This window comes from Schistocerca serialis, chromosome 2 (genome assembly GCF_023864345.2).
Source record: "Schistocerca serialis cubense isolate TAMUIC-IGC-003099 chromosome 2, iqSchSeri2.2, whole genome shotgun sequence".
Taxonomy (NCBI): Eukaryota; Metazoa; Arthropoda; class Insecta; order Orthoptera; family Acrididae; genus Schistocerca; species Schistocerca serialis.
The window spans coordinates 461,963,720-461,990,474 of NC_064639.1; the positions used below are offsets into that span (position 1 = coordinate 461,963,720).

The following is a 26,755-nucleotide window of genomic DNA, read 5'->3' on the forward strand; positions in this document are numbered from 1 at the left end:
CAGTTTTTTCCAGCTTGCCACAGTGCTTTCACATACTCCAATAAATTCTGCATGAATATTGTTAACTGGTTGAATCACTATTTAAATATAACAGACACAATAGGAAAACTTCCAGAATTTACAAAATAAAGGTTTAGTACACTGTGAGTATGAAGGCAATGGTACATACCCAAACACAAATCGACCTACTTCCATTAGCCAAAAAGCATTTACAACACCACCAAGTGCAAACAACAGCTGTCCAAACACCACAAGTGCCGCATAAATGACTGTTCCAAGACGAATTCCAAATACTCTGAAACAAAAAGTTCTTAAGTTACTTCTCAAGCAACAATTAAGACTTGTCACAAGGAAGGAGTGCAATTTAATTAACACACTAGAACAAAATATGTAATGTCATTGATGTGTATGTTGATTTGAATACTGTAGTATTGCCCAAATGTGCACAGAATTCCTGTTGTCGTCCAATAATTATTCAACCACTTATAAGTTCAATGTGCAATCTGGATCTTAGCACCATTTGGAATTTTCCTGTGTCATTAAAAGTATTGCAAGAGTTAAAAATCATGATAAGTGCCAAAAAAGAAATTAGAAATGAACACAGAAAAAGAAATTAGGGAATGAATGTCAGACAATGACCACATCCCCATCGCCCCCCCCCCCCCCCCCTCCAACCCGTTAATAGTTTTGATGAGGAAAAGGGGAAATTACTTTTCTGTGCATAGTCACAATACGTGCTTTTACATATAACACTTAACACCTGAAACCGCATAAAATAGTTCACTTATATACTAATGAATGTTTGAAAATCTTTAAACTTGCTACTAAATAATTATGATGTATATATGCAGACTGAAGTGATGAATGAAAATTTGTACCAAGGCCAGGACTCGAACCTGAGTCTCCTGCTCACTAGGAAGATGCACTGACGACTATGCCACCCCAGCACAGTGTCTTTGCACAACTGCACAAACTACCCTTGCACGCCTCCCTCATCAATCCAAAATCCCAACCACACCTCGACCCACGTGGTATTTCCCCAAACCTCTGGCAGCACTGCAAGGGCTCTCCAACTGTATTGGAATAGCTCCTCAGCATTGAACAAAATTGGGAATCCTGCCTGAAACCCAGGCATAGGTGCTTTAACCAGCAAGTGTGCCGAGATGTGAATGATAATTTGGATTGAGGAGGGATGTGTAGTGGTTAGCGCATCTGCCTAGTGAGCACAGGAGACCTGGATTTGAATCCTAGCCTTGGTACAAATTTTCATTCATCGCTTCAATCTGCATCTGACGTCATAGATGTGCGAGACTTTGGAACCGTATAGTTTCATTTAACTGAAGAGCACCTACGCCTGGGTTTCAGGCAGGATCCCCCCTTTTGTTTGATGCTGAGGTGCTATTCCAATGTGCTGGAGACCTCTACAATGCTGCTTGAGCTTAGGAGTAATACTAAGAGGGCACAGGCATGAATGGGAACCTGAACTGAGGAGGGAGGCAAACTATGGTAGTCCATGCAGCTTTGCAAAGCCACTGTGTCAGGGTGGCATAGTGGTTAGCACACTTCCAAGCGAGCAGGAGACCCAAGTTCATATTCCAGCATCGGTGCAAATTTTCATTCATCACTTCAGTCTGCATACATTCATACATCACAGATTTTCGAGACTTGAAAGGTCAATAGAACCGTACAGTTTCATCTGCTATGAACAAAGGTTTCTCTAAAATGCACTGTGCAAACATTTGTATGAGTGGTACTCTATGGCAGCCAGCACAAGTTTAATGTAAAGCTCACACAAATACTGCAGAGGGCCAAAATAATAACTGAAACCACAGGAATAAAATTAAACTTGGATGGAGAAATACTAGCTATGGTGCTCCCAAGGTTCATTAGTTGGTGCACTTCTCCCCTTAATCTACATAAAGACAATCGAGGTCTCTTAAAAGGCTGTGATGTTGCTGATGATGCCCATTTAACATACAGCATAACTCTGAATCTTACAAATATATATGCTATGAAATTCAGAAAAATAATGAGTAGCTGGTATAAGAAGTAGATATCAATGAGAGCACACTCGATGAAACTAGTGAGAACTTTTTAGGCATACAGATGGATAACAAACTGAGGTGGCACCAGCAAATGGATTTTTAAACAAAAAAGTTCAGTCTACTTGTTTTTCCCTTAAGAATCTCTCTAACTGTGCTGACTTATACACTGGATTGACAGCATATTTTGTAGGTTCTGATTTGATACTGTCCTATGGCATAATCCCCTGAAGCAAGGCAGATAATGTCAAACAGTATTTACTTTACAGTAGCATACAGTAAAAATATTGTGTAATGTCAGTCACCTAAAATGCTGAAGAAGCCCATTCTGTGCTCCTGGAATTATTAAACCCACATGCCAATACATTTACACCCTAATGGTGTTTGTTGTTAACAATACTAGTGAATATCAGGTGAACTCTGAAGGTCCCAGCTACAATACTAGAAGTAAAAATAACCTTCATACAGATTTCCTGTCCTTACATTGGGCTGACAGTAGGGCTCTATATTCCAGAGCTAAAGAATTTAAGCAGGAAGAAAACTGGAAATCCTCAGATACACTATAATATAGTAAATGGACTGTGTTACTAGCCACTCCAATAAGTTTCCAAAATATTTGTGTTTAGAGTGTACCTGGCAATTAATATTTAATATAAACAACACAGAAACAACTGACAGCATTCTGAAATTAGTGCTGTCACATAAACGAATGGTACGACGTACACTGCAGTGGCAGACATCAAGGGGCAGCAACAAACACATATACATATGGCGGTAATAGCATGTACACAAGGTATAAAAGGGCAGTGCATTGGCAGAGTTGTCATTTGTACTCAGCTGATACATGAGAAAAGGTTTCAGACATGATTATGGCTGTACAATGGGAATTAACAAACTCTGATCACAGAATGGTAGTTGGAGCTAGATCCAAGGGACATTCCATTTCTGAAATCATTGGGGAATTCAATATTTTGAGGTCCACTGTGTCAAGAGTGTGGAGTGTGCTGAGAATACCAAACTTCAAGCATTACCTCTCACCACAGACAACACAGTAGCTGACGACCTTCACTTAATGATCAAGAGCAGTAGCTTTTGCGAAGAGGTGGCTGTGCTAACAGACAAGCAAAACTGCATGAAATAACCACAGAAATCAATACCCGTTAGGACACTGCAGCAAAATTTGACATTAACATTGGTGGTGGAGTGTTTGTGTCTGTCAGTAGTGGTTTATCTTGTAGTGAAGTCGAAGTAGATACTCCGTGCGAATTGGTATGGGTGGAGGTTATACTTAACAGCCGAACTAAGTTAATAATTGGCTCCTTTTACCGACCCCCAGATTCCGATGATATAGTTGCTGAACAGTTCAGAGAAAATTTGAGTCTCGTAACAAATAAATACCCCACTCATACGGTTATAGTTGGTGGGGACTTCAGCCTTCCCTCAATATGTTGGCAAAAATACTTGTTCAAAACCGGTGGTAGGCAGAAAACATCTTCCGAGATTGTCCTAAATGCTTTCTCCGAAAATTATTTCGAGCAGTTAGTCCACGAACCCATACGAATTGGAAATGGTTGCGAAAACACACTTTACCTCTTAGCCGCAAACAATCCAGAGCTAATAGAGAGCATCATGACTGATACAGGGATTAGTGATCACAAGGTCGTTGTAGCTAGGCTCAATACCGTTTCTTCCAAATCCACCAGAAAGAAATGCAAAATAATTTTATTTAAAAAAGCGGACAAAGTGTCACTGGAAGCCTTCCTAAGAGACACTCTCCATTTCTTCTGAACTGACTATGCAAATGTAGATGAGATGTGGCTCAAATTCGAAGATATAGTAGCAACAGCAATTGAGAGATTCATACCTCATAAATTGGTAAGAGATGTAACTGATCCCCCATGGTACACAAAACAGGTCCGAACGCTGTTGCAGAGACAACGGAAAAAGCATGCGAAGTTCAGAAGAACGCAAAATCCCAAAGATTGGCTAAAATTTACAGACACGCAAAATTTGGCACGGACTTCAATGCGAGATGCCTTTAATAGGTTCCACAACGAAACATTGTCTCGAAATTTGGTAGAAAATCCATAGAAATTCTGGTCGTATGTAAAGTACACAAGCGGCAAGACGCAGTCAATACCTTCGCTGCGCAGTGCCAATGGTATTGTTACCGACAACTGTGCCGCTAAAGCGGAGTTACTGAGTGCAGTTTTCCGAAATTCCTTCACCAGGGATAACGAATGGAATATTCCAGAATTTGAAACATGAACAGCTGCTAGCATGAGTTTCTTAGAAGTAGATACCTTAGGGGTTGCGAAGCAACTCAAATCGCTTGATATGGGCAAGTCTTCAGGTCCAGATTGTATACCGATTAGGTTCCTTTCAGATTATGCTGATACAATAGCTCCCTACTTAGCAATCATATACAACTGCTAGCTCACCTATAGATCTGTACCAACAGATTGGAAAATTGCACAGGTCGCACCAGTGTTTAAGAAGGGTAGTAGGAGTAATCCATCGAACTACAGACCTATATTATTGGCGTCGGTTTGCAGTAGGGTTTTGGAGCATATACTGTATTCAAACATTATGAATCACCTCGAAGGGAACGATCTATTGATACGTAATCAGCATGGTTTCAGAAAACATCGTTCTTGTGCAACGCAGCTAGCTCTTTATTCGCATGAAGTAATGGCCGCTATCGACAGGGGATCTCAAGTTGATTCCGTATTTCTAGATTTCCTGAAAGCTTTTGACACCGTTCCTCACAAGCAACTTCTAATCCAGCTGTGGGCTTATGGGGTATCGTCTCAGTTGTGTGACTGGATTCGTGATTTCCTGTCAGGAAGGTCGCAGTTCGTAGTAATAGACGGCAAACTGAAGTGATATCAGGTGTTCCCCAGGGAAGCGTCCTGGGACCTCTGCTGTTCCTGATCTATATAAATGACCTGGGTGACAATCTGAGCAGTTCTCTTAGGTTGTTCACAGATGATGCTGTAATTTACCGTCTAGTAAGGTCATCTGAAGACCAGTATCAGTTGCAAAGCGATTTAGAAAAGATTGCTGTATGGTGTGGCAGGTGGCAGTTGACGCTAAATAACGAAAAGTGTGAGGTGATCCACATGAGTTCCAAAAGAAATCTGTTGGAATTCGATTACTCGATAAATAGTACAATTCTCAAGGCTGTCAATTCAACTAAGTACCTGGGTGTTAAAATTACGAACAACTTCAGTTGGAAAGACCACATAGATAATATTGTGGGGAAGGCGAGCCAAAGGTTGCGTTTCATTGGCAGGACACTTAGAAGATGCAACAAGTCCACTAAAGAGACAGCTTACACTACACTCGTTCGTGCTCTGTTAGAATATTGCTGCGCGGTGCGGGATCCTTACCAGGTGGGATTGACGGAGGACATCGAAAGGGTGCAAAAAAGGGCAGCTCGTTTTGTATTATCAGGTAATAGGGGAGAGAGTGTGGCAGATATGATATGCAAGTGGGGATGGAAGTGATTAAAGCAAAGACGTTTTTCGTTGCGGCGAGATCTATTTACGAAATTTCAGTCACCAACTTACTTTTCCGAATGCGAAAATATTTTGTTGCGCCCAGCCTACATAGGTAGGAATGATCATCAAAATAAAATAAGAGAAATCAGAGCTCGAACAGAAAGGTTTAGGTTTTCACTTTTCCCGCGCGCTGTTCGGGAGTGGAATGGTAGAGAGATAGTATGATTGTGGTTCGATGAACCCTCTGCCAAGCACTTAAATGTGAAGTGCAGAGTTATCATGTAGATGTAGATTTAGCAGACAACTAATGCGAGGGCATTTGCTAACAGCACGACATCACTTGCAGCACCCCCGCTAGGCTCCTGACCATATCGGTTGGAACCTAGACTGCTGGAAAACTGTGGCCTGCTCAGATGAGTCCCGATTTCACTTGGTAAGAGCTGATGGTAGGGTTCGCGTGTGATGCACACACAACAAAGTCATGGGCCCAAGTTGTCAACAAGGCACTGATACGCTTAAAGTAGTAAATGAGTTTTGCTATTTTGGGAGCATGATGATTAAAGTAGAGAGGATATAAAATGTAGACTGGCAATGGCAAGGAAAGCGTTTCTGAACAAGAGAAATTTGTTAACATCGAGTATAGATTTAAGTATCAGGAGTATTTGTATGGAGTGTAGCCATGTATGGAACTGAAACGTGGACGATATATAGTTTGGACAAGAAGAGAATAGAAGCTTTCTAAATGTGGTGCTACAGAAGAATGCTGAAGATTAGATGGGTAGAATACATAACTAATGAGGAGGTACTGAATAGAATTGGGGAGAAGAGAAATTTGTGGCACAACTTGACCAGAAGAAGGGATCGCTTGGTGGGACATATTCAGAGGCATCAAGGGATCACCAGTTTAGTATTGGAGGGCAGTGTGGAGGGTAAAAACTGTAGAGGGAGACAAAGAGATGAATACACTAGACAGATTCAGAAGGATGTAGGTTGCAGAAGGTACTGGGAGATGAAGAAGCTTGCACAGGATAGAGTAATATGGAGAGCTGCATCAAACCAGCCTCTGGACTGAAGACCACAACAACAAAACATCATCCAGCAATGGCAGTTGGCCACCCACAAGTAGCAGGTATCCAGGTTTGAGTCCTTGTTTGGAATGCAGACTTAACTTTTCACACAGAATAAACATGGTACATAATTCACAAATAAGAGAAGAATTTTCTCTCTATCTTATAATATGTTCAACAACAATATGGAAATGATAAGATTGTTACTCACCATACGATATGTTGAGTCACAGAAAGGCACAATGAAAACACAATTTTTTCATTGTGTCTGTTGGTAACTCAATACTTCCTCAAGGTGGTGAGTAGCAATCTACATTTTCCAGGGTGTTTTATTCCATCTGGTACCTTCCCTTACAACATGCTCATTCAGACTTGTGTTATAAAGTCATTTAAATACTCACCGGTCAATTAGAAACCCACCAACGAAGCACAGTATCGTGTTGGGCCAGGAATACAACGAATATAAGTATACAAATGAAGAAGTTGTTAAACCCATGTCTGTTATAAAATTGTCTTGCAAAGCAGCTGGATTGTCATAGCAAAAATAGGAACCTGAAATAAAAATATAAAAGTGGAATAATGCCCATAAACTCTTGGCAGTTCAACTTAAATAAATTTATGTATCATAATATACTTCAATTTAGTTATATTCATTTTTTTGCAGCTGTGACTGTATTCAGTACACTGGAAGTAACCATGTTTTACTGAATCAAATGATGTATTTCAGACCGTGTGGGTCCATCATCAAGTGCAAATCATTTTAATAGATTTTTTTTCAGAATATATTTCGGTTTACCTCACTCCACAGCGAAAGTAAATAATGTATTGAAACAAAACAATTTTCGCCTGATGATAGATTCAGACAGTCTGAGATGCAAAATGTGATTCAATATAACATGAAAAAATTGTGAATGAATTATTCATACTTCCTGTTATAATCTACTTTATTGGAAAAAAAGCACAGGTCATTTCTGTTTACAAGAAGAGTCATTGAATGAACATGAACACATGAACACACACACACACACACACACACACACACACACAAGAAAACTATACGATTGTATCTCTAACATTGGTATGTTACAGAATATTGGAACATAATTTATGCTAGAATATTATCACATTCCAGGGGACTGATTTATTAATTGAGAGAGTACGGGACCAAATAGCGAAGTCATAAGTCCCGTGATTCCAAAGTGGGTTACATAAGAAAGAGGGTCTGTTAAAAGTGGACGGATTCAGTCAGAGGAGTCTAATTATAGAAGAATGAACTTTAAACACACACACTAAAAGCATAAAAGGTGGGACCAAATCTAAAAACTGGAAAAAGGGGGGGAGGGGGGGGGGCGGTCATGGGGTCACAGACTGTGAAGACTGCAAAAGGAGTCCCGACCACAACCAACCCGCCCCTGCTCCAAGACTAAAGAAGAACTTTAGACGAGGACCAGGTCAACCATCTGTGGATTGTCTGCTAATATTAAATTTAAGGAAGCAGGAAGACTATACTTAACACGAAGTGTCGAAATAAGGGAACATGCCACCAATATGTGAGATACCATCAGTCTGGCGCCACAACCACATTGTGGGGGTGGGTCGTTACGTAGGAAGAAACAATTACTATGAGCAGTAGCATTGCACTGTTGGGCAAAGAGAGATTTGATGTAGATCCCATATCCGCAGCTGGAATCGCAAAAGGAAATGGGGATAAGTATCCGCTTCTCTAGCCAAATGGTCAGCCAATTCAGTCCCTGGGATTCCCACATGACTTGGGACTCAGAGAAAGACAACTGAACAGGAGGCATGCTCAAGGGCAGAGAGGAGGTCGTGGATGGCAGAGACCAAGGGGTGACGGGAGTAGCATCAATCGATAGCCTGCACGCTGCTCATGGAGTTAGAACAAATTAAAACACTATGGAGGGAGGCCTAAGAAACAAAACGGAGGGCACTGTGAATGGCTAGAAGCTCTGCTGCAAATACACTACATGATCCTGGCAACAAATGGCACTCGAAGCCATCAGTAGTCTTAGAACCATCAGTGCAAAAGATGGTGGCACTCTGGAACTCTGCAAGAATGGCACATACAAGACACCAATAAGCCACAGGAGCAACAGAGACTTTAGTAGCCTGGAAAAGATCGGTCCTAATCCGTGGTCTAGGCACCGTCCAATGGGGGGTATGGAGGAAAGACACGGGGTGCAATCCAGCGAGTGCAGAAGGAGATCCCGGCAGAGGGTTAGTGAGACGCGTGCCAACCGGCAATCCCACCCATGGGCGGGTGTTAGGAGGGAGACATCAAAAATGGTTCAAATGGCTCTGAGCACTATGGGACTCAACTGCTGTGGTCATAAGTCCCCTAGAACTTAGAACTACTTAAACCTAACTAACCTAAGGACAGCACACAACACCCAGCCATCACGAGGCAGAGAAAATCCCTGACCCCGCCGGGAATCGAAAACGGGAATCCGGGCGTGGGAAGCGAGAACGCTACCGCATGACCACGAGATGCGAGCGAGGGAGACATCCCTCATTGGTGAAGAGCATAGGTTACACAGGATGGTCAGGGAATTGGTGAATGGCTACTGCGTAAGAAACAATGAGTTGACTCTATAGGATGTGTAGAGGGGGAATCCCTGCTTCTGTGAGGAGACTATCAAGAGGACTAGTGTGAAAGGCACCAATAGCCAGACGCACCGTACAATGATGGAAGGTTAAGGAGTTTCAAAGTGGAAGGAGCTGCTGAGCCATATATCTGACTACCATAATCGCGTCTGGACAAGACCAGAGCACAGTAAAGATGGAGAAGAGTGGAACAGTCTGCACGCCAAGATGTGTGGGCCAGGAGGCGGAGAGCATTAAGGTTCCGCAAGCATGTAGTCTTTAGGTGGCAAATGTGGGGCAGCCACGTCAGCTTGCTATCAAAAATAAGGCACAAGAAGCGGGACATCGAGGAGCTGGTTGCCTAAAAAACGTTCTGGATCAGGGTGTACTGTGGGTCGACGATAAAAATGCATAACCCGCATTTTGGAGGGGGAAAACTGGAAGCCACGGGCAGTGGCCCACGCAGAGGCCTATCAGATGGTGCCTTGGAGCTGGCACTCAGTAGGCGCCACCAAGCGGAAGTTGCACCAGATGCAAAAATCTGTCAATGTACAACGCCAGGGTAACCAGAGGCCCAACAGAGGTCACAAGCCCATTTATGGCAATGAGGAAGAGTGTGACACTTACCACAGAACCCTGTGGGATACCATTCTCCTGAATCTGAAGGGTGCTGAGTGAAGTGCTAACTCGAACCTGGAAGAGCCGGTAAGATAACAATCAGAAGGGGACCACAGAAACCCCAGTCACAGACGGTAACTAAAATGTGATGGTGCCAAGCCATGTCACACAGCTTATGTAGGTCAAAGAAAACTGCGACAAGGTGCCGGCACTGAGTAAAAGCCTGTCGGGTGGCTGATTACAATCGGAGTAAATGGTCAGTTGGAGATCGCCCTGCCCGGAAGTCACACTGTTATGGTGACAAAAGGTCCCGAGATTCAAGTAACCAACATAATCTGGAGTTGATCATCCTTTCAAGCAGTTTACAAAGCACTTTCGTAAGGCTAATGGGGCGGTAGCTGTCTAGAGACATTGGGTTTTTCCTGGGCTTAAGGACAGGAATAACGATACTGTCTCGTCATTGTGATGGAAAAGCACCCGTGAGGCAGATGTGATTGAAGACCCTGAAGAGCTGTTGCCTCTGGGGAATGTCCAAATATTGAATCATCTCATTGTGAATGGAGTCTGGCCCTGTGGCTGTGTCTTGTGAAGAGCTTAGAGCCTGCACAAATTCCCATTCAGTGGAAGGTGCATTATAGGGCTCAATGTGGTGCAGAATTAAATGGAGGGGGGTCTGTTCAATTCTGCGTTTCTGTTGGAGAAAGGTAGGAGGGTAGGAAGCAGACGACGACACCATCACAAAGTGTGTCGCAAGGTGTTCCACGAGGACCAATGGATCAGTGCACAGAGCTCCTTGGAGGTTCAGACCCTGGACAGTTGACTGCTGCTGGAGGCCCACAACGCTACAGAGTGTTGACCAAACCTGCGATAAAGAGGCATACGTCCCCAGGGAGGAAACATAGCACTCCCAGCATTCCTTTTTACACTGCTTAGTAAGGTAACGAACCTTAGCTCAGAGATATTTAAAAGTGGGGAGGTTGGCCTGGGAAGGGTGTCACTTAAACCACTGCAGTGCTCATCAGCAGTCCTGGACAGCGACTTCTACGTTCCTGGTCCGCCAAGGTACCGGTCGATGATGAGGGGGCCCTGTGGATAAGGGGAATCAGTGCCAGCAGCATGAAGAAGAGCGGCAGAGATGGCAAGAAGAAGAGCGGCAGAGATGGCATGAAGAAGAGTGGCAGAGATGTCTTGCACAACTACATCAATAGAATTCAAGAGGGAGGTGTCAAAGCGGACAGCAGACATGTATAAAGGCCAATTGGCCCTGCAGAATGCCCAACATGGGGGGCCTGTCTGCCTGGCGGCAGCAGGGGAACGATAGTGTCACTAGAAAGTGGTCACTGTCACAAAGGCCATCATGGGATGACCAATGTAGGGAAGCCACTAGGGCAGGGGAGGAGAGCGTGAGATCACTAGCAGAGAAGGTACCATGAGCAGCACTGAAGTGGGTAGGAGACACCATCGTTGAGGAGACACAAACCGAAGTCTGTGATAAGTTGGTTGATTAGGATACCCTGACCCATTGAAGTGACACTCCCCCACAGTGGACAGTGGTCATTGAAATCCCCAAGGAGGAGAAACAGGGGCAGGAGTTGCTGGATTAAGGTAGACAGTGCATCATAAGCAAGTGGCTGACCTGGAGGGAGGTAGACATTACAAAGGGTGATTGCCGGTGTCGTTTGCACTGTAACCATTATTACTTCCAAGGTGGTACATAGGGGGATCCAGTCGCTAAGGACACCGGAGCGAACCAAAGTGCAGACCCCACCAGATGCTATCCCAGATGCTGTTCCGACAGAATGCCCAATAACCACGGAAAGTTGGAGAGTGGTCATCACGGAAATGTGTTTCTTGGAGAACAAGACAGAATGCAAGATAAGATGAGACAACACATTGCATTTCCGGTAAGTGATGATAGTATCCATTGCTGTTCCACTGGATGATCGTGTGGCGTGAGTCCAAGGTAGGCATGAAGGAGCCGAGAAGGAGGTCAGGTCACTTTGTCAGTAGTTGTCACCGACAAGGATGGAGTGACACCAACAAATAAGATGTCAGAATCAGGTTGCAAGAGGGGAGTTGACACCTCTGGGAGCACCAGGGGCACCTTGTTGAGGGATTTATCTTTCTTCTTCTTCTTCTCTTTCTGAGGTGGAAGAGAGCAGGACAAATGGGGAGTACAGGCATCTGCAAGATCGGGGACCAAAAGAGAGTGGGTGACCTTGGAGCGCACAGATGGTGCGCCTCATGGCTGAGTGGTGGTGAGAGTCTTCTGGCCTGAGACACGCCGGGGAGAGGGTTCCTGGGGGTGAGCCCGATCACTAGCAGATGCCGAAGAAAGGGGGCACTTCCTCGGCCAGGGAGGGGGAGTGACTCCATGACGGGAGGTCATGGGAACTGCAGGGGAGGTGGAGGGGAGAGTGGGGCGGGGCTGGGGTAAGGACGAGGGAGGAGGAGGAGGACGAGGAAAGTAAGTATCAGAGGCAAAAGTTGAAAATAGTGACACCAGACGAAGTCTCGACCGAGCGAGGTGGCGCAGTGGTTAGACACTGGACTCGCATTCGGAAGGACGACGGTTCAATCCCGGGTCCGGCCATCCTGATTTAGGTTTTCCGTGATTTCCCTAAATCACTCCAGGCAAATGCCGGGATGGTTCCTCTGAAAGGGCACGGCCGACTTCCTTCCCCGTCCTTCCCTAATCCGATGAGACCGATGACCACGCTGTCTGGTCTCCTTCCCCAAACCAACCAACCAACCAACGAAGTCTCTCATACTTTTGGCAAGCCTCTGCATAAGACAGGCGATCCAGGGACTTGTATTCTTGTATCTACTTTTCTCTCTTGTAAGCCGGGCAATCCAGCGAGCGAGGGGAGTGGTGGTCAGCACAGTTGACACACAGGTGACGGAACACAAGGGTTTCCCTCATGGACTGAGTGGCTACAGTCACCACACAAATGGTCCGCTGTACAGTGGGAAGACTATGCCCAAAACACAAGCACCAAAAACACTGCATTGGTGGAGGGATGTACGGCTTCACATCACATCTGTAGCACATAGCCTTGACCTGCTCTGGGTCAGTACCCCCCCTTGAAAGCCAGAATGAAGGCGCCAGTATCGATACGGTTGTCTTTGCGACCCCTCTGCACATGTCAAACAAAATGAATGCCACGCCACTCCAGATTAGCCCGGAGTTCCTCATCAGTTTGCAGGATGAGGTACCTATGAAAAATGACACCCTGAGCCATATTCAGCGATCGGAGAGGAGTGATAGACACTGGGACATTGCCAAGACGATCACAGGCATGAAGAGCTGCGGATTGGGTGGCAGAAGAAGCTTTGATCATCAGGGAGCCCAACCGCATTTTACTAATAGACTCCACTTCACAAATTTGTCCTCGATATTTTCCACAGAAAACAATGGCTTTGTGGCAGTGAAAGTGTCCCCATCCGTCCAAGTATAGACAAGGTAATGAGGAAAGGGTTTCAGTGCGAGAATGTAAGCCTGGCCCTCCTGCCATGGGGTAGCCAGGGGAGGGAAGGCTGCCAGATCATACAAGGCAGCATTTAAGGATCCTTCACCATTCAAAGAGATGGCCACGTGAGAACAGCCAGATTTTTGCAGCTTGATAAGCTTCATGCGCCAAGCATCCACCCTGGTACCAACCATTCCGACCAGGGGCTCTCCCCACGGGTGCCACCCAGCCACAGCAAGGGCCGTCTGGCACGGCTGCTGTTGCCGGGAGTTCCGATGCTCCAAGAAGACAAGCAACCACTCCTCCGAGGGGAGGGTAAAGCTCAGGTATCAGTAGTGTGATCCCTGTGTTGTCAGGGAGCTCGGCCATATGGGTACATAACAGCCCCACCACGCGGACTGGCTACATGTGCTGGTGACCTAGCAGGGTGGAAGGGAGCTATACTGTGGAAAGGAGAGGAGAAGGGAGGGGGAGAGGAATCCACACCGTAGATGCTAGGGAGGGTGTTCATCCCCATATGGCGCACACTAAAAATAGGAACTTTTGAAGTGGAGGTCAAACCTCAAGTGAGGACTGAAGCGCCAAAAGGGTGGGGCAAAAAAAAAAAAGTCAAAAGGAACAATACTGCAACCAATACAGGAAACCAGGGGAATAGCCAGGTCAACATAAATCAGAACACCAAGAGAGGGGAAGGAGGTGGTAATGGGGAAGGAGCAGGGATATAGGGAGGGAGAAGGAAATGCAGCTAGGGAATGAAGAATGAACTACAATAGCTCAGAGCCCCGTGTGTGCCACGCACAAACTCACGAAAGAACTGTGAGCCCCCTGGGGGGCCTGGTGACTGAAATTCTGCTCTATAGGAATCAACATTGGTTCCAAAAATAACAATCATGTGACACACAGCTGCCTCTTTCATTAACAGAACCCAGAAAGCAGTGGATACAGGTGTCCAAGTAGATGCTGTGTTGCTTGACTTCCAGAAGGTGTTCGATACAGTTCTACACTGCCATGTAATGAACAAAGTATGGGCATATGAAATATCAGACCAAATGTGTGATTGGATTGAAGAGAAGTCTTCAGAAATAAAAGTACGAGGGTCATTCAATAATTAAGAGACAAATTTGTCTGGAGAAAAAAGTAGCCTATTTATTTTTAGAAAACAATACTTTTTCTACTTTTCAACATAATCCCCTTAACATTTTTCTGCACTATTTCCAATGGGCTACAAGCTTTTTTATTCCGACTGCAAAGAACTCTTTATCTTTATGTTTGAACCAATTTCCCACAAACTTTTTCACGTCCCTGTTGTTCTGGAACCTTTTCCCACATAATACCTCCTTCAGTGTACAAAACAAATGGAAATCACTAGGTCCTAAATCAGGACTGTAAGGGGAATGAGGCAGTATTTCACAGCCCAGCTTGTTGATGGTTTCATGGGTTAGTTGAGCAATATGAGGATGAGCGTTGTCTTACTGGAGAATCACACTTTCCTCTGAGATCCACAACATCTCTCTCTCATGGCTGGCTTCATCTTGTTTAAAAGTAAATACAAGTAGTATTAGCTGTTCATTGTATGCTGCTCTTCGAGATAATCATAAAAAACTGGACCTTCAACATCCAAAAACATCATCAATATGACTTTTCCTGCTGATGCTTAGCTTTTGAATTTTTGACAGGTGAGTTGGTGTGCTTCCAGTCAATGCATTGTCTTTTTGATTCTGGCTCATAATAGTGAAACCAAGTTTCATCACAAGTTAAAATTTTGTTGAGGGAGTGCTCATAGCTTTTTCAAAGGCTTCCCACCTTACACGACTTTGGGTAAACAGAAAAAACAAACCCTTATGTTTGGACAAGGATTTCATACTCCCCCTCTCCTCCCAAACATGAGATGAGTGCCTTAGTCACAGCATCTTTGTACTCATTACTGATTTAAACAGTGACAACACATTTTGGAGCAACAAAATAATAAATGTTGACTGCATTCCAAAGATTCCTTCATATCTCTGTCAGTGTGACATCACTGTTGGCTCATGTGCTTGGATTTTCATGAATTAGAGTGCATTTGCTTGCAATATCTAAATAGCTGTGATTGATCACTTGTGCAGCATACTCACGAGTAAAATCCCAAAATGGCTCACAGGTTACATTGGTCTACCTCAACTGCAGTGGCACAAATATAATGTGTTGACAAATAATAATAATGATGATGATGACAATTATTGGTTTGTGAGGCACTCAACTGCGCGGTCATCAACGCCCATACAAAGTCTCAATTTTTTACACAGTCCAATCTAGCCACTGTCACGAATGATGAGGGCATCACAAACACCCAGTCCCTGAGAAAATTCCCAACTCAAACCCGGGGCCCCGTGATCGAGACGTAGCAACGCTAGCCACTAGATCATGAGCTGCGGACATTGACAAAGAAGCTTAAAGTGACTGGTGAAGGTGTGTTGATGTATGTTTGTATGACTCAATGTAGAATACAACACTGTTAACAAAAATTGTTTTAAGGAACAACATTTTAAACTCCTCAGTATTTACTGGTGTATTTAATACATGTTAACCTATGAAGGTCTGAAAATCGATGAGAGACAGGTGACCTGTGACATCTCTATGATACAACAACAAAAACGCATGAAAAACATGTTCAGCAACAAATGTCGAACACGTGCAAATTAAACTTTCTATTTGGTTGTCACAATGACTTAACAACAACAGAAAACACCCACAACTCCCACTTTAGCGAATTAATAATTACATTTTTACTTACCAAAACCCAACAAGCTCATTAACATTAGCGCTAAAAATCTGTGGACAGGATGACTTGGGCTGCAACAGCCTTGTTCAGCACATCCAGGAGACTCTGCATCCGAAGACTCATGGTCTTGTTCTGCTGGTAAAATAAGTTCCTTGTCGGAAGCATCGTTCTCCATTGTCCAAAGGAATGGTTCTTCTCAAAGGCACAAATTAGTCTCTTTCGTTTCACGTTCTAGTCATACCTGTAGAACACAGGGCACAAAACATAAGTCATATGATCTCTACAGCAACATAACCTAGCGCGCTTCACAACAATTCAAACTTTTCGGCTTATCCACATGTAACTGTACTACATGGACTTCGTGAGTTAACATACGCTCATCCCCTAATGCAATGAGTACCTAAATCAGAACACTGAAGCACTCTCACACACTGTTTGCCTTCTGATTCATACAACACTCTGACAAAAGGCATTATCAACAAGATCTTTGATGTCATCCGCCCCACATCAAACAAACTGAACTGTTTATCACGGATTTGGAAGAAGTACCGTGCAGATAATACTACTATACTAGCGCGTCTGTGTATAATATCTTTGAACAACAGTAGTTTACGCTGTGTGTTTGCAGGCAGTGCTTTGTATATACGCTTTTCGGGAGATGTTGATATTTGTGTCAACACAGTACAGGCGTGCTAGTTATGTGACATGGGAATGGATAGTTTACATGCGTTTCTTTCTACGTTTATACTGAATGGAAACGCGGTTCGCGAGAATAACTCGTGAACACAGCTGTTTGTTACAGGCGTCCACTGTCTTCGACATTATCAATTTATTCCGCATGTTTATCTGTTTGTTTATGTGGGCTTGTTATTGAGACAGCGAAATGGATTCTAAGTACGCCTTTACAAATGCAGCAAGCAAGCTTAAAAAACCAACAACACTAGTAACGTTTTCGACTAGTAATCCGAATAAGAGATCAATATCAGAACAGTCTCCTGCAAAGCGAATTCTTCTCGCAGAAAATGGACTGGCGGCCATTCTGTCACAAAGAAAATCTCTTCCCGTTTACGCTGTACGTGGCAGGTAAGAAATTTATAAGATAAGCTGTAGAAGATAGAGAAAGTTGTTCTTCAGATATTATTTTGTATTAGTCCAGCACCAGACATAAAGTGGAAGCAACATTTCTGTGTATCCAGTGCTACATTTAACGTCCAGTAGCAGTATGAAAAATTTCAGATACTGTCACTCAGGAATTAAATTTCTGAGTGCACTGTGCTTTCACTACTACATATTCCAGTATCAGTTCCACATTCAGTATTCAGTGCCAACAGATCATACCACCTGCTGCATTATTTTTCCAGATTAATGTATATGTTACTGTTGAATCACATAGGCCTATAGTTTTTTTTCTTGTTACAAGTGTGGCACAGAAAAAAATTAAGGAAAGAGTATACAACCAACCGGAAAGTGTGATTGACTTGATTTAACAGAAAAGTCCCCTCCTTAATGGTTCCATCTAGTGTGTCCCTTGGTTCAGTAGCAGAAGCTAATATGTCTCTGAAGCAATGCCATTAAAATGCATTTGATTTCTAACAATAACACACTGGGTACGTAATTTTAGCCGTCTAAGGTACACACATACAGCAGAACCTCATCAGCACAAGCAATAGTGTAGGTCCAACACATGAGTTACGAATGGCTTATGGACAAGAGAATATCTCAATGTGTTTTGAACAATGATAATTAAAAGTTTGGAGATGATGTGTGGAAGTCATATCACTAATATTATCAGTCATTAAGTACTTCACCGGCAAGTGAAATTGAAATGGGATTCACATAACTCTTCTCAGACTGTCTACATTAAACCTGCTATCAGCAGTGAATGCATTTAGACAGCTGCCATTCCCTCCACACAAAAAAATTCCTCCCATATAGCCTAGCCACCCATGGACATTGTACCTGCGGTGACGAGTACTCCCGTTCTTAGTATGCTGAAGGCCTCACAAAGGCATTCACTGACAGGCAATTCCTTCCAAGCCAAGGTCATGCCATTACCCTTCACATCCCCAGTCCTCCCTCCACCCCAAGAATCAGCTACAAAAGAGCACCCCATTTGTCACCCAGCATCACCCTGGACTCGAACAGCTGAACCATATCCTTTGCTAAGGCTTTGACTATCTGTCATCCATCCCTGAAATTAGGGACATCCTACCCAAGATTCTTCCCACCCCTCTTAAAGTGATGTTCTATCACCCACACATACTGCACAACATCCTAGTCCACTCCATGTCACTCCCACTCCTAACCCCTTGCAATAGGAATCATATCCCTGTGGCAGACCAAGGTGCAAGACCTGCCCAATCCACCCACACAGCACCTCCTACTCCAGTCCTATCACAGGATTATCCTAGTCCAATGGCCAGGCTACCGGTGAAAGCAGCCATGTCATATACCAGCACTGCTGGAAACACTGCACAGCCTTTTATGTTGGTAAGACTACTGACTAGCTCTCCACCAGGATTAATGGCCACCATCAAATTGTTATCAAGAACAAACTTTACCATACAATGGCACAAGAGGCAGCTGAATACAACATGCTCAATTTTAATGACAGCTTCATAACCCAAGTCGTCTGCATCCTTCCCTCCATCATCAGCTTCTCTGAACTATGCAGATGGGTTATCCTTACAACAAGTGTTCCGCAAATTGTTATCAAGAACAAACTTTACCATACAATGGCACAAGAGGCAGCTGAATACAACATGCTCAATTCTAATGACAGCTTCACAACCCAAATCATCTGTATCCTTCCCTCCATCATCAGCTTCTCTGAACTATGCAGATGGGTTATCCTTACAACAAGTGTTCCGCTGCCATAATTGTTTTGGCCTCAGTCTCAGGTAACCCATTGTCCCACAGTCTCACACAACAGTTTCCACTTCCTCCGTCCTGTCAGCCCCTCCCAATTCACATCCCCATGTTGTCTTAGGCATGTGCCTCTTCTCATCGGTCGCTATGGCTATACCTGCTACCTGTGTGTGTGTGTGTGTGTGTGTGTGTGTGTGTGTGTGTGTGTGTGTGTGTGTGTGTGTGTGCGCGTGCGTGTGTGTGTGTGCGCGTGCTCTAGCTCGTCTAAGGATAACTCCAAAAATTAGCAAGTGTTCCTTCTTTTGTGTGTGCCTATCAACAACTTGGGGCGCTTCTGCTTTCTAGTGTGTGGTCTCCATTAATGGTGAAGCATTTATATTGCACAAGAATTTTCATAGGACATTTAATACAAAATGCGGGTCGACTAAAGCATCCAATCCCACCTGTCGGCTTTGACCCATGACGTAAGGCTGTTGTGGTGTGTGACGTCAGGACGGCGTGGAATTTAGTTTGTGAGAGTGGCGTGTTTGTAGGTGTCATTTTGATGCAATCAGTGGTGATCTGGTGGTGTGTTAGGTGATGTTTTTGGTTTAGTTTGCGAGTGTGTGAATTTTGGTAAATTGCTTTTTTTATGTCTTTGGTAGGTATGGATATGACTATGATGGGGGACAGTGCATTGTCTCTAATAAAATTTCTTCAACTATTCGGATTTTTGGATGAAGTAGTGAAGTGTTCAGTATGTCGTGAAGAAATGAGGCTTACTTAAAGTTCCGGCGTCTTGGACCAGGGATGGCTGTATGTGGAGATGTCGCAAGGATAATAAGTCAAGAGAAGTGTTCGATCCCAATTAATGGAATCGGGAGCTGCTGTTGAGCTATATAGGTCAAGGGAAGTGTCCGATTCCAAATGATATTGTGTTTGGTGGTATTTAGAGAGTTTCGTGATGTCGGTTTTTTTTTTTTTTTTTTTTTTTTTTTTCATTGTTTTGCGTGGTTTTGTTTGGGGTTGGGTGTCTAAATTTGTTTATATTTAGTTTGTCCCCACCCAAAAAACCCCTATTTCCTGCGCTTGTCCCGTTAGTGTCATTAGGCTTTTTGTGGAACGTGTGTGTGTTTGTTTCAATGTATTTTCGTCCTCATAATGTGTACGTAACGACTTTGTATGCACCATATTGGAATCGTGGTTTATGTTCGTTTCCACCATATTTGTGACGGGCAAAGTAGACGGGCGGGATCGGACGCTTCCATATTTCCCAAAATGCATCTTTTACAACAGTAAGTTTCATTAGAAACTTCAACAGTCATTGTCCTACTCAGTGATGTTGGCTGCTATAGCTGAAGTGTCGAACTGGGCTGAGCTCTTGCTTGCTCAGCACTATATTGACCCCAGTGTGAGGACACTGCTGTGATGGGAGAGAGGTATGGTCTTCAGGAGTGCTTTCCATAAGTCGTTGCAGATTGCAGCGAGCGCTAGCTAATGTCTGTAGTATTGATTCACATTGCTGACTTTGGTGTGGCACTATGGTCTCAGAATGATACCTCACTGATTGATAAAGAACATTTTAAAAACAGTAAAATCATTTCTACTTAACACCATCTTCTAGTCCGTAGATGGATTTCTGAGTAGATTTTATGAGTGTGGTTCATTTAGGGCCTACATTTATCAAATTTTGTTGTAGATTAGGATTGAAACAAAAAAAATGCAGTTTTTTAAAATGGGCAGCATGTAGCCAAGTTTATAAATGTATCTTTTTGGTGTACATACTAACATGTTCCACATCTTGTTAAATTGTCACAGATATGATCCAAGGAAATGCAAAAAAGCTAAACAGAACTTATTTTTGCCACATAACAGAGCTAAAGGCAGAATTGGAGTATCCAGCAAAACTGCAAACCTGCAAAATACACTACTGTAAAATTAAAAAATATACTTTTTCAATGTTATTTGCAAACCCACCTTGGGATGAAGTTTATACAGGGAACACATGCAAAGTAATCTAAATTCTTCATCTTGTTCAAACTAATTTTTAAGGACCTTAGTGGATAGTTCTGGTTGAATGAAGGCGATTTAGTGGTAAAGGTAACAACTCACTAATTATTAGAATGATTTGTGAGACACTTAAATATCTAACATATTTGCAGAACAACTGCACTAATCCAGAATTCCTAAATTTTTATCACAGTTATAAAAATGTATACTGACCAAAAAGTATATTTTAATGACAAAATAGTATATAATGCAGAAAATGAAAGTAAAGTAATAAGCTACCTGCCCTGCAGCTGCACGGTCTAACGCACTGCTTCCGTAGCGGGAAGGTCCAGTGCGCTGGACAGACTATGGATGGTTTTTAAGGTGGGCCGGCCTGTGTGGCCGAGCGGTTCTTGGTGCTTCAGTCTGGAACCGTGTGACCGCTACGGTCATAGGTTCGAATCCTGCCTCGGGCATGGATGTGTGTGATGTCCTTAGTTTAGTTAGGTTTAAGTAGTTCTAAGTTCTAGGGGACTGATGACCTCAGATGTTAAGTCCCATAGTACTCAGAGCCATTTGAACCATTTTTTTAAGGTGGTTTTCCATCAACCTTGCCGAATGCGGGCTGACTCCCCTTATTCCGCCTCAGTTACACTGTGTCGGCAATTGCTGCGCAAACACTGTTTCCACGTACGCATACACCATAATTATTCTACCACGCAAACATTTAGGGTTACACTTGTCTGGTATGAGATGTACCCAGGAGGGGGGTTACACTGGGTTCTGAACCGCACAATAGCCCTGGGTTTGGTGGGGGTACAACAGGGCGAAGCCTGTCCGTTGTTTCTAGGTCCCCAATTTAATACATACAAAGTAAAAAGCCACATCATAAAAAAAAAAACTGGAAAAGATAGATCTAAATAAAATAACTTACGTATCAACTTGGTTGATTTGGGGGAGTGGACCAAACAGCGATGTCATCGGTCCCGTTGGATTAGGGAAGGATGGGGAAGGAAGTCGGCCCTGCCCTTTCAAAGGAACCATCTCATCATTTGCCTGAAGTGATTTAGGAAAATCATGGAAAACCTAAATCGGGATAGCCAGACACGGGTTTTAACTGTTGTCCTCCCAAATGCGAGTCCAGGTCAAAGATGGAAGTAGATTACGTGACAGTACACAGGACCTAGCAAATTTTTCAAATGACGGTTTTTCAGGTATTGCAGAGAGGCTGCAAGAAAATTTCCATAAGACAGGTGTGGCAACCACCTAGAATTATGAAACCATCATAATGATGCAGTATCCCACAACTGAGCACGAACCCAGGAAGACAAAACAAAAATTTAAAAAAATAAGAAATCCACAGGTGTAGATGAGCTACTAATCCATATCCTAAAGTACTTTAGTTGAATGTCTTAGTTCAAGTATTTTTCCAGAGTATCTAAAGCATACAAGTTGTCCTACTACTAAACATAGGTGATACACAAATACTGGAAATGACAAGTCAGTTTCCCTTCTCTTATCTTTCCCAACCAATCATGAAAGACAAACTAATGAGTTACTTGAATAAACAGATCCTTCCCAACAAAGCTCAATTTCTTTTGAAGTGAGCAGAAGTAGAGTATCAGCTATAATAGAGTTTACAAAAGTGATCCTTCAGCTCTCAACAGGGGTGGCTGCATTGCAGTCACACTTTTAGATGAACCCAATACTGTTGACCGCAAAATACTGCTAAACAAACTAAAGTACTAGGGTTAAGACAAACAGCTAATGACTGGTTCCAGTCATATGTGGAAAATGTAAATGTCATGTTACTAGGGCCTCCTGTCGGGTAGACGATTCACCAGGTGCAAGTCTTTTGATTTGACACCACTTTGACGACTTGCACGTCAATGGGGATGAAACGATGAGGAAAATATGGTGTAAAAGGTAGAGATAGAACTCGCTTTTGACTATCAACAAAAATAATCAGTTTTTGAAAACAACATGTAATTGGATGGATAAAAAATCTAATCACTGAGCAGCGACAGGAAAACACACATATAAAAGGTTGTACATATGCAATCTTCTTTAGTCAGTTGCTTCTTCTTCTGGCAGAAGAGTTGAAGGGGAAGGAAAAATGGGTGAAAGAAAAGGACATCCCCTATGTTCATGGTCTGCTGCTGAACATTTTCTCAGTCAGTGCCCACCTGATTTCAAACTTATGACATCCTTCCTGCTCACCTTAATCATCTTTATACTTACCAGCAACTACTTTGCCTTGAGGGGCAGATATACAAACAGATCATGGGTACGACCATGGGAACCAGGATGGTTCCTTCCTGTGCTGACCTTTTCATGGGTCACTTGGAGTGGGCATTCCTTGGATTTGTAAGCCTTCAGCCCCTGGTTTGTTTTAGATGCATTGATGACATCTGTGCAATATGGACCCACGATGAGACTGAACTGTTAACATTCCTGGAATCTCTAAATGCATTCTCCCAATTAAATTTCAAATGGTTCTATTCCGAATTCCATGCCACTTTCCTTGACGTTGATCTCATCCTCACCGAAAACCAGCTACACACTTCAATCCCATTAAACCTACTAACAAACAACAGTGCTTACACTTTGACAGTTGCCATACTTCCCCTGTCAAACGTTCCCTACCATAAAGCCTTGGTATTCAAGGCAAACGTATTTGTTCAGATCAGACTCTTTAAAACAATATACCACCATTCTCACCTTCGGCTTTCACTGGGCATAATTACCATACCAGCTTAGTTCACATGCATATTTCCTGGGCCATCACATCCAATCCTGGTACTGTTAAAAACTAAATCTGCCTGAACAGGCCATGAAGGCCCAACGGTACTGACCGGCTGCCGTGTCATCCTCAGCCCACAGGCATAACTGGCTGCAGATACGGAGGGTCATGTGGTCAGCACACCATTATCCCAGCCATATGTCAGTTTACAAGACTGGATCCGCTACTTCTCAATCAAGTAGCAAGTAGCTCCTCTGTTTGCTTCATAAGGGCTGAGTGCACCCCGCTTGCCAACAGCGCTCAGCAAACCAGTTGGTCACCCATCCAAATGCTAGCCCTGTCAGACAGCGCTTAACTTCCGTGATCTGACAGGAACCGGTGTTACCACTGTGGCAAGGCCGTTGGGCCTGGTACTGTTGATGCTCTAAAAAACAACTTAGGAGTAAACCACTTGTCACCTAGTATTATCCTGGTCTTGAACATATTAATTAGCTTCTTCAGGAAGGTCATGACTTCCTAAAATCTTAGAAGAGGTCCATTCTGTCTGAAATTTTGCCCACCACACCTAGAATAGCTTTTCATTGCCCTCTTAATCTCGACATTATCCTTGTCAGACCCTGTGCTCCCTTTGCACCCATCACCAGGCCGTGTGACTCCCACCCCTGTGACTGTACCTGCTGCAAGACCTGCCCTACGCACCCTCCTCCTCCTCCTCCACCACCACCGCCACAACCACCACCACCTATACCATCCCTGTAACTGGCAAAAATATGCTAGCAAAGGGAGAGCCACACATGTCATATGCCAGATGTTATGTAAACACTGTTCAGCCCACCAGCATGACTACCAACAAGTTATCAGTTGGGATAAATGGGCATAGGCAGAGGTCGTGAACTGGCAACACACAATATCCTTTTGCAGAGAATGCACTACAGCATGACAGTCATGACCTTGGTGCCTGTTCCGCCACAAGTGCAATCTGGATTCTTCCCCCAGACACCAGTTTCTCAGAACTCCATAGGTGGGAACTGATGGTACAACAAGTCCTTGGCTCTTGCCCCCACCTGGCCTTAGTTTATTTTAATTTCTTTGGTTCCAACATTTCTTCACAGTCACTGTTCCTTCCTTTATCAGTTTTAGTTTTCTACATTTTTCATTTTCTGTGCTGTCTGTTTTTCACCATCGCCCTCCCACCTCTGTTGCATACAATGCACTTAACTTTTCACTCTTACTAACTCATGCACGATGTTTTAGAAGTAATCACTGTCTTACATATTCCCTTTCTTCCACCTTTAAGATCTCAGGTTTTCAAATCTTGCCCAGTACAGTCCCCAACAATCAGTCTTTCCTCCTCATCCGATCTAGTAAGTCTCCCCTGAAACAGGGTTCTGGGTGACTTTTTCAACCTCTATCCCTTTTACTAAACCTCACCGTTCCTTTTCCTTCACTCCTCTTCCTTCCCCTTCAACTCTTCTGGTTGAAGAAGGAGCCCCCAGTCCTGAAAGCTTGCATATGTAATATCTTTTATATGTGTGTTTTCCTACCACTGCATGGTGAGTAGATCTTTTACCTATACAGTTACATCATATCGCTTCGGCTTATGCTATTCTTTTGTGAAACTATTATCATACCAAAAGCATATAAACATAGATATTCCTCAGGATAACATATTAGATCATCAATGACTTTTCAGATGACGTAAAACGTAGATCGAAAATCAATTCTCTCTGCTTATCACAGCAAAATTACAGTCATTGATATTACACAAGAACTCATGTGTGACTGTGTAAACTTTCCTACAGTATTAATTGGTTATATTCTTATCAGGTCTGCAGTTGGATCACACAATCATCCTGGCACAATATTTGAGTGACTCATCTGGCCACCAGCTTCAAGTGAGAAAACTGTTTGGTAAATCTCAAAGGAACTGATACCTGCCCTGAATGGCAGTCCTTTTATAAGCGATGGAGAACCAAAGTGCCCTCAAGAGAAATTGTTGCTGCTGCCCCATAGCGCGAAGTGAAGGTACATTGTCCCAGTGGTGTTTTCTTAATTTCAGATATAATGGGGTTCCACATTTTACTTAAAGGGTAGTCTTGTGTCTATTTATGTTATATGCCAGTCTAATTTCTATCAGTTCCTTTACAGCACAGTCCCAGTAGTCACTGGAGCAACTATCAGTCTCTCGTCATACATGGACTACATATTCTCAGTTGTTTCTTGGATCATTTTAATTGTCTTTACCCCAGCATCGAGTTCAAAATGGAGATCAAAAGGATGGTGGGATTCTGGAACACAGTGTTTATGGAACGTCAGTTCATGTGATCCAGTATCTACATTATATGAAGCGTCATCCATCACACCGACATGCGGAAGTCCTGAGGATATCGGTAAGAAGGGCTTGTGCCACCTCGGACTCAGAAACTTTGCCCCAATGACTAGAATACCATAAGCTTGTGTTCAAGCAGAATCTCTATACTGACAAACAGACCCATCAAGCTTTGGAGACTGAACCTCTACTGGAACTGGTAGAACACATATGTAGATTGGTTGCTTTCATATCATATGCTGGTACTGTATCTTCAAAAATAGCAAGAATTTAAAAAAGGGATTTTGAAAAGTATATTTGGTTTTCCAGCTGAGATTAAAGCTCTTCTTGGCTTTGTAAAAATTTTCAAAAATGAGAAGTATTTTGAAAAGTATGCTTTGTTTTCCAGCTTGGCTCGGCAAAAAATTACCAAGAACTAAGGAAGTCCAATGTTTACAAAATTGTTTGCCATTATGGGTAAACCTATGTGGGCCAGATGATTCAAACCATTCACAACAGATGTGTTGAGCACCACCACCACACACAATTACTACAGTCTGAGAAATCTGTGATGGCAGAGCACTGTCTGATGAAGGGATACAGAATGGTGTATGATGAGACACAGATAATTGTTCCTGCACCTCACTGTTGGGACTGTGTCTCAAAGGAATCAATTGAAATTACAGTGGCAGGTAGCACTGTCATGTCATAACCACTCTCTAACACATATCTGAAAGAAGTGTCATCAAAGAAATACAACAATTAGCACTGAAAACTCATGTATTACGAACACCAACTAACAGCCG

At 43.3% G+C, this 26,755-nt stretch overlaps 2 protein-coding genes across 5 annotated transcripts in view; one reads left to right on the forward strand and one right to left on the reverse strand.

The window, feature by feature from the left end:
* LOC126457364 (major facilitator superfamily domain-containing protein 1-like) overlaps positions 1–16,617 on the reverse strand; it is a 123,467-nt gene extending 106,850 nt beyond the window's left edge. The window contains exons 1-4 of one of the 3 annotated variants that reach the window (XM_050093604.1): positions 16,463–16,617; positions 16,075–16,303; positions 7,014–7,164; positions 170–295 (exon numbers count right to left, since the gene is read on the reverse strand). In XM_050093604.1, coding sequence (XP_049949561.1) covers positions 170–295; positions 7,014–7,164; positions 16,075–16,237 — 440 coding nt within the window. In that variant the 5' untranslated portion in view covers positions 16,238–16,303; positions 16,463–16,617. Of the gene's footprint in view, positions 1–169; positions 296–7,013; positions 7,165–16,074; positions 16,304–16,383 lie in introns of all 3 variants that reach the window. The other 2 variants (XM_050093605.1, XM_050093606.1) reach the window with 2 other exon arrangements.
* Positions 16,585–26,755, forward strand: part of LOC126457363 (ATP-dependent RNA helicase DHX33) — a 143,964-nt gene continuing 133,793 nt past the window's right edge. Inside the window, exons 1-2 of one of the 2 annotated variants that reach the window (XM_050093603.1) lie at positions 17,009–17,145; positions 25,469–25,666. Coding sequence is in view for 1 of the 2 variants with exons in the window: in XM_050093602.1 (XP_049949559.1) it covers positions 16,946–17,145 (200 nt within the window). In the remaining variant the exon portion in view is untranslated. Of the gene's footprint in view, positions 17,146–25,468; positions 25,667–26,755 lie in introns of both variants that reach the window. The other variant, XM_050093602.1, reaches the window with a different exon arrangement.